Source organism: Cebus imitator, unplaced genomic scaffold (assembly GCF_001604975.1).
Source record: "Cebus imitator isolate Cc_AM_T3 unplaced genomic scaffold, Cebus_imitator-1.0 Scaffold76, whole genome shotgun sequence".
Classification (NCBI taxonomy): Eukaryota; Metazoa; Chordata; class Mammalia; order Primates; family Cebidae; genus Cebus; species Cebus imitator.
This window is the reverse complement of record NW_016107391.1, coordinates 9589832-9604633: the sequence shown is the minus strand read 5'-3', so window position 1 is coordinate 9604633 and position 14802 is coordinate 9589832. Positions and strand designations below refer to the sequence as shown.

General features: G+C 46.8%; 1 protein-coding gene across 2 annotated transcripts; it reads left to right on the top strand.

Moving 5' to 3' along the window:
- Positions 1–4597: 4597 nt before the first annotated feature.
- IL4 (interleukin 4) lies at positions 4598–13166 on the top strand. Of its 2 annotated transcripts, XM_017532449.2 has the most exons (4): positions 4598–4916; positions 5190–5237; positions 10356–10532; positions 12977–13166. In XM_017532449.2, the coding sequence occupies exons 1-4, from the start codon at positions 4782–4784 to the stop codon at positions 13070–13072; spliced, it is 456 nt and encodes a 151-aa protein (XP_017387938.1). In that variant the 5' UTR covers positions 4598–4781; the 3' UTR covers positions 13073–13166. The 2 variants fall into 2 exon arrangements, with proteins under 2 accessions (XP_017387938.1, XP_037595851.1); XM_037739923.1 differs by lacking the exon at positions 5190–5237 and having other exon boundaries at positions 12977–13078.
- Positions 13167–14802: the final 1636 nt, after the last annotated feature.

The following is a 14802-nucleotide window of genomic DNA, read 5'->3' as shown; positions in this document are numbered from 1 at the left end:
AATTCCTCAGAGCCCCCACATGAGACAGGGACAGGTATGACCCCCATTTCACAGATGAGGCTGAGTAGCGTGCCCAAGCTTACTCAGCCAGGAGGCACAGCAGCCAGGCCTGACGGACCACCTGGGTCCAGCGTCTGCTCTCTTAGCTGCCATGTGCTATAGCAGCCTCTGTTAACAGACACCCTTTCTGGATGACACATGCCAAGTACTTTCCATGGAACCACTCACTTGCTCCTCACAAGGAAGAGCTACATTATTCCCATTTCACAGGTGAGAAAACTGAGACCCAAAGAGAGTTAATGATCTACCCATGGTCACAGAGTTGACAAGGGCTCATTTGCTGGACTCTAAACCCGAGCTCATAACTGCTATGCTCCAGGGCCTGCAGGGAAAATTCTGCATCCATGGAGGGGCCAGCGCTAGTTCTCAGCTCTCACACAAGGGAGGAGGAGGGGCCTGTGTCCAACACACCCAAAGACTGCATGGTCTTCAACCTCCCTCCTGCACTTTGGTGCCCATCCCACCATACCCTGCCCGGGCACTGCCCATGACCCTGCAGGCTCAGAGGCTCCTTCATGGCAGGTGGAGACCACCACCCTCCTCTTTGTCCCCGACATTGCAGGCACCCACCTTCCTGATCGCTACCCACCTGCCACACCTGCAGCCGCCATGGTGATGTCCCTGCAGGGGAGGATGGCCCATCTTCCCTTTTTGCCCTCTGGGGAGACTTCTGGTCACTCTCTAATGTTCTGGACAGTTTATCCTTCCATCTTTGTCTTCACTTCACCACTGAAACAAACAAAACAAGCTGGATTCTGCTTCTGAGCTAAAGGTACCCACCTAATATTCCCTTTTCATTCACCAGCTCTGCCCCCAGAGCCTCAAGCCCAGCGTCTGCCCTTTAGTGGATGCTTAGAAAAACACCAGCTGGACACATAAAAGGGCTGTTCCACTGTCCCCCAGACACTCCAGAACCCTGCCCTCCCCACTATCCCCTTCTGCACCCTGACTCTCCTTGAGAACCTCTTTGGCAGAAGTCCTCCAGTGAGACTGCAGCTTGGCGCACTTACCCTGTGTTAACTGGAGCCGCTCTACTTCATTCTGCATTAATAGTTCATTGGATTCAAAGTCTCCACCTGCTGTGGAAGCAACCACCTGCTCTTCTCATAACTCTCCCCAGTCTATGCAGTGAAGAATCAAACTCTACCCAAGAAGTCTGGCCTTTGTCCTGGCTCCTGGGAAGTCCCACCAGCTACAAACCCTTGGAGTAAAGAATGTGGCTGGTTGTCAGCAGTTCCCAGGAGGTAGGCCGAAATTCCCAGGGATTTCCCAAGTGATAGGAGTATCTTATTATTCATAGAGGGCCCAAGAGGTTATGTGAGTGAAGCGACTCGTGGTGGGCCCTAAGTAGTTTTTTATGACAATGTAACTGTGGAGGGGCTGGCCACGCCACTGAGATTCTGTGATATTAGCCTGGCCTCCCGAGGTGGACCTGAAAGATGAGTTCAACCCAGTAGCCAGTGAGTCCATCCACCACACCTAGAATAAAAACTGTGGAACCCAAAGCTCAGGTAACCTCCCTGCTTGGAAATAGCATTTAGTCACACATCAAGGTGCTGAGAGGGTGATGCCTCTGATGCTACATGGGGAAGACAACAAGAGCTTTGTGTTTGGGCCCCTTGCCATCTCACCCCTGTGTTTCCTGTTTTGGCTGGTTCCGATTAGAATGCTTTTGCTATGATAAAATTGTGGCCTTATGTACAGCACTCTCCTGAGTTCTGTCAGTCATCCTAGTGAATTATGGAACCTCAGGGGTAGTGGTAACTCTCAGATTTGCAGCCAGTCAGTCAGCAGTGGGGGTAGGCTGGGGACCCCTGAATGTGCAACGGGTGTCTGAAGCGAGGGCAGTGTTGTGGGGGACCGTACCCCTCACCTGTGAGGTTTGGCTCATCTCAGGTGGTTTGGCATCTGAAGCCACTGCATTTAGTTTGGTAACCTCGTTGCCCGGTCCCAGTGGAAGGATCCTAAACCTTTCTGATACAATTATCCAGATTTTCTCCTTCACAGAACTTGAGACACTGCAATAAGATCCAAAGCTATACATACATACATACATACATATATATATACACACACACACACACATACATACACACACACACATATACATAGTGAAATACTATGCAGCCTTGAAAAAGAAGGAAACCCTGTCATTTGCAACAACATGGATGAATCTAGAGGACATTATGCTAAGTGAAAAAAGCCAGGCACAGACAGACAAATGCCACATGATCTCACCCATATGTGAAATCTAAAAAAGCCGAACTCAGGGTTCAGGGAGGCAGAGAGTAGGATGATGGTCACCAGGAGCTGGGAGGGTGGTGATCAGGAAGATGTTGGTCAAAGGATATAAAATTTCAGTTGGGAGAAATAAGTTAAAGAGAGCCATTGTACAACATGGTGACAACGGTTGATAAAAATATCCTGTATACTTAAAAATCATGAAGAGAGGCCAGGTATGGTGGCTCACGCCTGTAATCAGCAACTTGGGAGGCTGAGGTGAGTGGATCAACTGAGGTCATGAGTTCGAGACCAGCCTGGCCAACATGGTGAAACCTGTCTCTACTAAAAATACAAAAAATTCGTCGGGCGTAGTGGCACATGCCTGTAATCCCAGCTACTTGGGAGGCTGAGGCAGGAGAATCGCTTGAACCCAGCGTGCAGAGGTTGCAGTGAGCCAAGATTGTGCCTTTGCACTCCAGTCTGGGCAAAAGAGTGAGACTCTATCTCAAAAATAAATAAATAAATAAATCACAAAAGAGTAAATATTCTTACCAAAAATAAGTATGTGAGGTACTGTATATGTTAATTAGCTTGATGTAGCAATTCCATAATGTATGCACATTTCAAAACATTATATCATATACCATAAATATGTGCAGTATTTGTCAACTTAATAATAATATTATTATTATTAATAATAATAATAGGCCGGGCGCGGTGGCTCACGCCTGTAATCCCAGCACTTTGGGAGGCCGAGGTGGGTGGATCACTTTGAGGCCAGGGGTTTTGACACCAGCCTGGCCAACATGGTGAAACCCTGTCTCTACTAGAAAAATAAAATAAAATAATTTTAAAAAAATAAATGCAAAAATTAGCCATGCATGGTGGCATGTGCCTGTAATCCCAGCTACTCAGGAGGCTGAGGCTGGAGGACACCTTGAGCCCAGGAGTTTGAGGCTGCAGTGAGCTATGATTATCACTGCACTCCAGCCTGGGTGACACAGTGAGACTCCGTCTCAAAAAAAAAACAACCACCACCACCACCAGAGGCAAAACCTTAGCAATCTTAGCAACACAAATTTTTAGAGGATCTTCCAGAAGAAATTCATAGACAGAAGAAAGTCAGAGACCAAGGGAAGAGAACTGGAAGCAGGAAAGCTGTGGGAGAAAAGCAGCGGGCAGGCAGGCCCCAGGAATCCTGCTGCCTGTGAGCCCTTCTTGGGAGGTGGGGACAGGGCCCAGGCACCCAGGTGAATGGTCGGTCCTTATGTTCACTGCTGGGATGAAGCAAATGAGCACCTTATTGTGTCCAGATGAATTCAATAAAAACAGCAGGGTGGGTGGTGGGGCACTAACAAGGGGAGCTGATTTGTCAGTTGGTAAGACTGTAGCTCCTTCTCCTAATTAGCTGAGGATGTGTTTAGGTTCCATTCAAAAAGTGGGCATTCCTGGCTGGTCATGGTGGCTCACACCTGTAATCTTGGAGCTTTGGGAGACCGAGGTAGGAGAATCACTTGAGCCCAGGAGTTTGAGATCAGCCTAGGCAACATAGTGAGACTCTCATCCCTACCAAAAAATAAAAATAAACATTAGCCAGGCATGGTGCACTGGTACACATCTATGGTCCCAGCTATTTGGGGGGTGAGGTGAGAGGATCGCTTGAACCTGGGAGGTTGAGGCTGCAGTGAGCCCTGATCACAACACTGCACTCCAGCCTGGGTGACAGAATGAGACCCTATCTCAGAAAAAAAAAAAATTTTATTCCTGAAACCTCCAAACAGACTTACCTTGCCAAGGGCTTCCTTATGGATTAGAACCTTATGGACCTGCTGGGACCCAAACTAGGCCTCACCTGATGTGACTTGCCCGTCTCCTCCAAACACCTAAACTTGGGAAAACATTATGCCCCAGTGCTGAGGCAGAGAGTCTGTGCCTGTTATTCTCCCTCTACGCAGAGATGGAGCCCCAGATCAGCTTTTCCACGACAGAACAGTTTCTAAGATGCCACCCATACTTGGAAGAAGCCAGGTTTAAACACTTTTCAAGTCAAACTTTCTTGATATTACTCTATCTTTCCCCAGGAGGACTGCACTACGACAAATTCGGACACCTGTGGCCTCTCCCTCCTATGCAAAGCAAAAAGCCAGCAGCAGCCCCAAGCTGATAAGATTAATCTAAAGAGCAAATTATGGTGTAATTTCCTATGCTGAAACTTTGTAGTTAATTTTTTTAAAAAAGGTTTCATTTTCCTATTGGTCTGATTTCACAGGAACATTTTACCTGTTTGTGAGGCATTTTTTCTCCTGGAAGAGAGGTGCTGACTGGCCCCAAATGACTGACAATCTGGTGTAACGAAAATTTCCAATGTAAACTCATTTTCCCTCGGTTTCAGCAATTTTAAATCTATATATAGAGATATCTTTGTCAGAGCATAGCATTGTTAGCTTCTCCTGATAAACTAATTGTCTCACATTGTCACTGCAGATTGACACCTATTAATGGGTCTCACCTCCCAACTGCTTCCCGCTCTGTTCTTCCTGTTAGCATGTGCCGGCAACTTTGTCCATGGACACAACTGTGATGTCGCCTTAGAGGAGATCATCAAAACTTTGAACATTGTCACAGAGCAAAAGGTGAGTACCTATCTGACACCATCTCTCCAGATGTTCTGGTGATGCTGTCAGTATTTCTAGGCCATGAAAACCTAACAGCTGCTAGAGAGGTTGAAACTCGTGGCCAGGGCAGCCAGGGGAGCAGAGGGAGGCTTCTCCCCTGACACTCTGTTTATCTGAGGGTCTGTAGGAAGTTTTCTCAGTTGGAGGGAGTGAGATATGCTCATCAAGGACTGCTCTGTCCAGTTGGAGGTTAACTCTGTCTCTTGCTCTCTCGTTTCTGCCTGGACCAAGACTCTGTGCACCGAGTTGACCGTAATGGACATCTTTGCTGCCTCCAAGGTAAGAAGCCGTCCCGCGGTCTGTTTTGGCAAATGGCGACAGCCATCCCCAAGTGTCTGAACAAGAAACTTGTTGAATGGAAAACGAGCGGGCCCAAATTAACTATAGGTGTTAGACGTTTTCAAAGAATGAGAATCTGATCTTTACTCTTAAGCATGTTTTGGTCTTTCTGGTTTCACTTGATTTAGAATACGTGTAATAGAAAGCCTACAAACTGTAATCCTGACTCAGATCCTGGTCAAAGAAAAGCCCTCTTGGGTTTTACTTAGTTTTGGCATAGTGCCTGGAATGTACAAGGCACTCAATAAATGTCTGTTGAATGAGAGACTTTTTCTGGCCCATACATTTCTGAAAAACCAAATACCCTCACAAAAACAGATATTGAGATGACAGGTTGAGGGAGCTTTCATTTTGTCTAAGAGACTTCCTACGGCAACAGAAAAGGTATTGCCAGAGCCCCTCCTCTTACACAACCTGGCCACCTAACAGCCCACTGGGTTCCGGGGCTGGCTATCCAGACCCCCTCAGCTTGCTCTGGCTGGCCAAACTGTCCTCCAGCCCGGTCCAGAACCACCCTGCTAGGCGGCGTCCAGCACATCCCTGCTTCGGGCTGCCTGGGCATCTCGCCTCTCTGCCTCCTGTGCTGCCTCACCCCCACCCATCTATCTGTAGTGGGAGGAGACAGATGTGACAGCTGATAGTGCATTTTCTCTGACAAACATGACTACAGCCATATCAATAGTTTTGTGCACTTCAGTTCCTGTTTTCATGGAAACACACGGCTGAGAATGAAAGCCCCAAAGCCTCAGTTTAACAGTGGTCTCCTAACTACCTGCTTTCCGCGCAATGAAGCCCTGTGGGCTGGGCAGGACCATACCCTGGCACCCAGGCCATAGAACACGGCCCATCCTGCTCCATGAGGGACACTGCTCTTCAGGTCTTTATCTGGACTATCTCATTTCATTAAAGGTTATCCCAAGAGTCCGATACAGGATGACATTCTGAAGGACAAATACACACTTTTTTTTTTTTTCTGAGATGGGGTCTTGCTCTGTCACCCAGGCTGGAGTGCAGTAGAGCGATTTCAGTTCACAGCAGCCTCCACCTCCTGGGCTCTAGCAATCCTCCTACCTCAGCCTCCCAAGTAGCTGAGAGGATGGGTGTGCACCACCATGCCCAGCTAATTTTTGTATTTTTTGTAGAGATGGGGTCTTGCCATTTTGCCTGGGCTTGTCTCAAACTCCTGAGCTCAAGCGATCTGCCACTTAGGACACCAAAATGTTGGGATTAGCCACCACAACCTGGTAGCAGTTTACATATATATATATATGTGTGTGTGTGTGTGTGTGTGTGTGTGTGTATAAATGTTTTATATATATATATATATATATATATATATATATATATATATAATCTATCTATCACCTATCTATCTATCTAAAATCTCCAAGTCTTTCCAACCGAGATGGCTCCTACTAGCATCCAAGAGCCCACTGGGTTGAGCCCTGGAGGCCTACTGCTGAGAAGGCTCTCACAAAGCCAAGGGAAGTGCCAGCTCTCTAGAAGCCAGGCCTGGAGGAAGGGTGAGGGCCTGGAGGTGAGGCTGCCTGTGGTTTTGGCCCCAGCTTTGCCACTGACTAGCTGTGTGGCTGCCCTTCAGCACTTCTTCACACCTCTCTGCACCTCAGTTTCCACATGTGAAGATACGAAAGTGATTCTGAAGGTGATTGCAGAGCTGATTGGAAACCAGCTTTTGAGTTAGTGGAAGGTGCTTTTGTGAGATGATATAACTCTGATTAAAAGCAAAGACAGGTTGCAGAGAAGCGATGGTTCTAAGAAGGAGGGGCCCAGGTTGGAGAGGATCAACCTTCCAGGATGCCGAGCCTGGGGCGACCCATCTGGGCTGTTTCTGCAAGACCCCCAGACACAGGCCAGGACACACCGCTGCCCTCCCGTCCTTAACTCCCCTCTTCACTCAGTCCTCACTCACCCCTCTCACCACACACAGACATCTCCTAGAACAATCCCACTGTCTGCCTTCGCTCTCACCTGTCTCACGAACTTCATCCTCCTGGAGTTCGCAATCTCAGTGTTCCACTCTTTTCTTCCCCTCAAAGATTCAGCACTGCTTACTTACATGTTAAGATATTTCAGAACGTGATATGTTGCTATTTTCAAAGCCTACAGAGGTGTTATGCAGAGAAAAATGTACTTCTTTGTGTTCCCAAAGAAAACATCTTTCCAAAATCCAGCCTATTAATTGTATTATACTAAAGAATTGGAGTATCTCTGAGTTGGGCAGCATTCTACTCTTGGCAGCTGCTGGAAAGAAGGCACTGATCTAGGTCCTGGGCTTCATAGGCAACACCTGTCAAGGCTGTCTGAAGAACAGCAAAGTGGGAAGAAGCGAGCTGGCTGGTTGATGAAGGGTTTCTTGGGTGGACAAGTAGTTGGAGGTATTTCCTATTTACCAGAGAGAGCTAAAGTTCATAGCTCTACAGAGAGTTCCATAATGAACCTCAAATATCTCGGTTTTTGAAGGAGTTTCCCAGCTGACTATGCCGGGCTGGACAGGAGATAATGAATGCAGTGCCAATCAGGCTGGATTTGTATGGTCCTCAGTGAAGCTGGTCAAGAATCAAGTTAGAACTCTCACAGAGTCACTGCCACGGAAGAAATCTCCCAAGTGGCTGTTTCCTGACATTCCCGGGAGGGACAGAGTTCCTTCCAGCATGGGCCCAGGCCCTCCTTCTGAGTGACTCCCTAAGCAGTTCTGAACTGTGAAGTCTGTCAAAGTGCTCCCCTGAGGCACTGCCCTAGGACAGACACACCCAGCAGCAAAAGCTAGATAGGCAGGTAGGAGCGGTCCGGGGCCAGGACAGGATGGAGTGTCATCCCGTGGCTGTGCAACGACCAGTGCAACGACAACATTAAGGCCTTGCACTAAAACTGCCCTTAGGATGCGTTCTTCTAAAGTTTTTCCATTTGATGCAGACTCTTTTCAATTCTTATTTCATCCTCGTTCCCTTTAGAAAGTCCTTTGAAAAACATCTTTAGAGGGTTTTTTCCTATACTTATGTGGCCATATATGGGTCAAAATTAAGTTTAATTTCTAGGCTCCAAGCCAACATTTCAGAAATATCTCACCAAAGTTTGTGGGAAAAGAAGCAAAGCGCTGACTCTTTGGCTTTCCTGAATCTCACCGCTCCCTCTGCAGCAGCATGGGTGTCTGCCCTCTAGACACACAGGTAGCGTCTGCCCCCACCCCGTGTCCTCTCCACTTCGACTGGCCCACAGAGCCCAGAGAGGTCTGTTTCTTGGCTCCGATAGCCCAGAGATACTGGCACACTCTTACATTTCCCACTAGAATCAGGAACCAGGAGCGACTTTCAGTTCATTAAGTAAGTGTCCTTCCAACCGCTCTGCCCATGGACATCATGCCGCACAGGGGGAAGGGGAAGGGGAAGGGGGAAACTTCTATAGCCAGGGATTCTGGTACCTCAGTCTGGATCTAGATCTTCCTGGAAAAAACATTAAAATATGAACTGCATTCCCAGAGTTTAGTCTACATAAATAAGAGATGAGCACAAAGATTTATATCGTTTACTCACTGCCGCTTACTTACGGAAGAAAAAGCTGCTCCAATAGGGGCCTGACAAATGACAGTACAGCTATGCCATGTGTTCCTCTGCAGCTCTCAATCCCACGCTCTTAAATACCACCGAAGGCCTTAGGAAGTGCTTATGGTACATGTAAAGCGTAAAAAAGTTACAAAACAGTGTCAACAGTTGATCTCTATTTTAAAAAGAGAAAGTATTTTTAAAAGTGTGATGATATTTACCAAAATATTAACAGCAGTTACCTCTGGCTGGTGGGATGAGTGAATGCATTTTTGTTGAATATATATTACCTTTATAGTAAATAATATATATTACCTTGATCATCAGAAAAAAAAAAAATGTAAGAACTTAAAAGCTGCTTGGACAGTGCTGCTGATAGAAACCCTGAGGATCTTGTCGCTGCTCTTCTGACTCAGAGAGTCTGGGCCGGGCAGGGGTGGTCTGAGATTCCGCATTCCTAACAAGTGATGTCCATGCGACTGGTCCGTGGACCACACTTTGGGTAGCAAGGAACCAGAGCATGTCCAGGCAGAGGCTGGAGATAGCTTTCTTTGTCTGAACTGGATAAAGGAACTGGGCTCAAGCTAAGACCCCTCTCCAGGTTCTGCATCTTTGTTTTTCAGTGGAAAATGAGAGGACATACCAGACCCAGTTCAGACTGAGACACAATCCCTTTCCTGGGTTCCCAATGACTTGTTTTCCTATGTGTCCATTCCCTCCTCTAAAGCTAAGGGCCCCAGGAAGAGCCATGTGGCCAGATCCTCACAGTTGCCGGCATTCCAAGGAGATTCTCACTCCGCACCATGTGGGGCCAAAAGGCCCCTTACAGAAGCTCTGCCCAAGGCTCAGCTCAATGGCACCCACTCCCAGAGCCTCCCCTGATCTCCCCGGGTACCCTTCCCCAAACTGCACACTTATCTCTTGCTGCCTGGGGAAATATCTTAGCTCCTCACTTGGACCATGTGCTGCTCTCCTCTCCCATGGGGAGGGCCAAATGGAGAGTGCTGCCCAAAGCAGCAGAGTCCAGGGCAAAAGATGTGTGCTCATTTATTCATCAGGCATGCAGGATTTCCAGGGAACGCTGGATTTTAAACCCTTTTGGGAACGACAGCAGAACCTGACTGAGAGCTCAAGTGGGTACTTTCCATAGAAAAATAGCTCCCAGGGTAGAGAGACAGGGATGCGGAATCAGGGTTGTACAACACATGGTCCTGCATTCTAGTCCCCACTGTGCCCTTCCCTCATGGGGTGACTTTATTCAGATACCCGTTCAGCAAAATCGGCTGCTGCGTTTGCAAGTAATTGGGTGAGGTTGTTGACAGAGGTGTATGTCTGTGGCAAGCAGCCTTCCTTCAGTGGAATACTTGAAGACGGGTCTGTAGTGGAGCAAACTCACCTCCATTTGTCCCCCTGGAAAGAAGAAATCAAGAGGAAAGATTTCTCTCCCATCCTCCAAATGGAGCTGGTACATGGCTATCTGTGGCATTTGTCTTTCCAGAACACAACTGAGAAGGAAACCTTCTGCAGAGCTGCGACTGTGCTCCGGCAGTTCTACAGCCACCATGAGAAGGGCACTCGCTGCCTGGGTGCAACCACACAGCATTTCCACAGTCACAAGCAGCTGATCCGATCCCTGAAACGGCTGGACAGGAACCTCTGCAGCCTGGTGGGCTTGGTAAGCTGCACTGCATTCCCAGGAAGCAGGCAGCGTGGCTCCTGGTGGACAGCAGCCTCACTTCTAAACGCTCCTCCTCAGGAGCTGCAACACCCTTGGTCAACCCATTCATTCATTCATTCATTTAATAAGTATTTGCTGAAGTTCCACGGGTGCTGCGTGCCATTCCAGGTGCTGAGGATGTGTCATTAAAGATGACACACAGGCTGAGTCCCTGTTCTCATGGAATGTTCTAGTGGGAGAATTAGAAAAACAGACATGTAAAATGATGCCCAGTAGTGACAAGTGCTACAAAAATATATATAGGAATAATGAACATAAGGGTCATGGGGGAGTGGACTGACGTAGGAGCTGGTGACATTATCTGCGCAGATATTTGAATTACGTGAGGGAGCAGGCCACGTGATTAACTGGGGAGACACCATTCCAGGCAGGAGGAGGAGCTATGCAAAGGCCTTAGGATGGAAATGAACTTCCTGTGTTTAAACATCAGTAGGAAGGCCAGTGTGGCTGGATCAGACTGAGTGAGGGGGAGTTTCTAGGACAGCAGATCACACAAGGCCTTTAGATTCTACCACAAGTATGGCAGGGAACACCTGCAGAGCTTTTGGGCAGGGCAAAGACTGTAGGATCTGATTCACACAATTTAAAATGGTCAGTCTGGCTACTGCGTGGTAAATAGGCTGAAAGGGGGAAAGCACAGAAGCAAAATGGCCTGTTGGGAGGCTATCACACAGGCTAGAGAAGATGGTGGCATGGACAGGGTGGGCGCAGTAGAAGTGAACAGATTTGGGATGTGACTAAAAATAGAGCCAGAAGGATCTGCTGACAGATCTGTTGTAAGGGGTAAGAAACAGAGGAGGAAAAGATGACCTCTTCATTCCTGCCCAGACCCGTTTGGCGATAGTTGGTACTGTTTACAGAGAGATGGAAGACTGGGGTCAAGGCAGGGCTGGAGGTTGAGCAGAAGATCAAGAGTTCAATTTTGTACATTGCACATATAAGGTGGCTGTTGGATAGCCAAGTGAAGGTGTTGAGAAGATGGTTAGAGAAGTCTGGAACTTGGGGAAGAGGTCAGAACTTGCAATATAAAATGAAGAGTCCTTAGAGAGATGCTATTCAAAGTCTGAATGACAGAAAGGGAGAGATCCAAGGACCAAGCCTGAGATTACTCCAACATATGGCGGTCAGGAGAGAAGGATCCAGCCAAGAGGCCTGGGGAGTAGCAGCCAGTGAGGCAGGAGAACACTGGAGAGGGGGCGGTACCTCAGGAAGCTGGTGAGGACACTCGAGGAGGGAGGGTTGACTGTGTCAAATGTACTAAAAGGCCAGGTCAGGTGAGGACGGCGAAAGGCCCCTGGGTTTGGCTGACAGAGGCCGTGGGTGAGGCTGATGTAAACCGGTAGGAAAGAAAGCCCGACTTTGAAGAGGACTCACCGAGCAGGGGCAGCAAGAGGAGCCAAAGAGGGAACAGTGAAGGGAGAACACTCTCGGAAGGTGTTTAGCTATAAGGCTGCAGAGAAACAGAACCACGGCTGCAGGGCGGTTATGGAGTGAGGGAAACTCTTTTTAAGGTGGGGGTATACCCAGCATGCACCGTGGGAATGGGCCGTCAGGTGAAGGGAAAATTGAGGAGCAGAGAAAGAGGGAGAATCACTAGAGGGCAGAAGTCCTCGTGGCCCAGAGTGGATGTTATCTAACATCAAGTAAAGGAATTAATTGGCTTTAGAGGAGAACAAGGACATGTATCATCCCTTCTCTGGGCCTACTGCCTTGTATACACTGGGATAGGTAATGGGATAGGGACTTGGCACAACACATATTCTCTCTTTTAATTATCTCCATTATCTTATGAAGCAGGCAAGCAGTAAACAACGGTCCCAACTTTACAAATGAAACTGACGCTTTTATAAATTAAGTAGTATGTCCTAAGCAATGCAATTAATAAATGGTAGAGCTGAGATGCAAACTGAAGCAGTGGTCTGGTGGTGGCATCTAGAGTTCTTCCCGCCTTTAGGGCTGCTGTGCTGCGGTGCTGCTGTTTAAGGCCAGGAGGGCTGCATGACTGAATCTCTCAGCAGTCCAGGCAGCCATGCAGGAGACCCAGTACAGCACTGGGTAGGTCTGAGCCAGCATCTTCGATCACACCCTCTGAGCAAGCACCTAGCTGTGACACACCTCTCCAGAGACTGCACCTGCCCCACACCCCTGAACGCAGATAGGTAATGGTATACAGTAACCATTTCTAGGAGTGTAAGTAGTATGCACCCAAAACAGGTAAAACCTGCTGGCCTAGTGACAGAGACAACTCCCAGTCAGGCTAGATTGGAGGCCCTGGTTTGATAAGTGTTCAGGTGGCAAGTGCCAGAGTGGGCTTGACCAAGTAGACAGGCAGGGAGGACAAATGCTTACCAATGCAAGCTAACGAAATGTTTCTTTTGTAGAATTCCTGTCCTGTGAAGGAAGCCAACCAGACTATGTTGAAAGACTTCTTGGAAAGGCTAAAGATGATCATGAAAGAGAAATATTCAAAGTGTTGAAGCTGAATATTTTAATTTATGAGTTTTTTATAGCTTTATTTTTAAAATATTTATATATTTATAACTCATAATAAAATAAAATATATACAGAATCTAATAGCAATGGCATTTAATGGTATTGACTATGTTTATTTGACAAATGAAATTATGGTTTGCAACTTTTATGGCAATCAATTTAATTTACCAAGAGACTATAAATGGTGTGGGAACAAAACAGGAAAGACCACTTCCCCCTCGAGGAGCCCCCTCTGGAATTAGGGATATAACACACAAGATAATTAAAGAATACAAGGCCATACAAGATGTAAATGATAAGACAGCTTGGGTCCATGAGTGCTATGGATTAGCACGTTTCTGAACAGAAAAGGTATCGACTGGATATCCAGAATGTTCTCCCAACCTTGGCACACAGATTGTTATATTGAGTCTACAGAAAAAAGTAATCCTCAGTACACCACATGGCTCTACAGTGAATGATATTTAAAGTCATAATAATGTAAAGTATCTTGATTCCCAAGTCTTAGAACCAATCAGTATACAAAGCACAGAAGATCTGATGATGGTTAGAGAACAGACTACACATTGCTATCCACCAGACAATATAAGAGCTATAGCTGGAAATGTCTGGGAGGTGAAAGTAGAAGAAAAGAGAGTTGGACACCACTATCTCCAGCTTGCATGGAGAAGGAGGCAGTTAAATAATACTATCTATGGTGGATGGAATAAGAACACAAGATTTAGAGATTTATCAAAATTACAAAGGTAATAGAAGAACCAAATAGAATTTACTATAAAAACTTGGAAGTTGTAGAATAAATTAGGCAAATTCTCTTTCTTCAATAGGGAAATGAATATATGATATCTAACATTGATAAAGCAAAAAACAGGTGGTAAAAGCGGTCATGGGTTGGCAGTTGTTGCAGCTGGGGATGTGTACAGGGGGTTGATTATACTATTCTGCTTTTCTACATAATTGAAAGTTTTCATCATAAAAAGAAAAAACAATAATGAATGAATCAAGAAATCTTTGGAATTATAATGGTAGTCACTGGAAAAACTAAAAAGCAAAAGGGAAGATGGATTGCTGGGAACGGGACTTGGACTAAGGAGGGGTGAAACAGGGCTGGAGATTTTCGGCTTTCCATTATAAGTCTGTGTGTGTGTGTGTGTGTGTGTGTGTGTGTCACCATGTGCATAAATGAAATGTTTTTTAATTAAGGAAGAAATAACATTTAAAAGACAGTAAGTGTTGGTGAAGACATGGAAAAACTGGAACCCTCCTACATTGCTGGAGTGACTGAAAAATGGTACACTCACCTTGGAAAACAACTGGCAGTGCCTCAAAAGGATAAACATAGTTTATGACCCAGCAATTCCAATCCTAGCAATATACCCAAGGCAACCAGAAACACATGCCACACAAAAACCTCTACACAAATGTTCATAGCAACGTTATTCATACAGCAACAAAGTAGAAGCAGCTGGGCACAGCGGCTCATGCCTGTAATCCCAGCACTTTGCAAGGCCGAGGCAGGAGGATCACTTGAGGCCAGGAGTTCAAGACCAGCCTGGACAACATGGCAAAACTCTTGTCTTTACAAAAAATTAGCTGAGAATGGTAGCACATGCCTGTAGTCCCAGCTACTGGGGAGGCTGAGATGGGAGGATGGCTTGAGCCTGGCAGGTTGAGGCTGCAATGAGCCACAATTGTGCCACTGTACTCCAGCCTG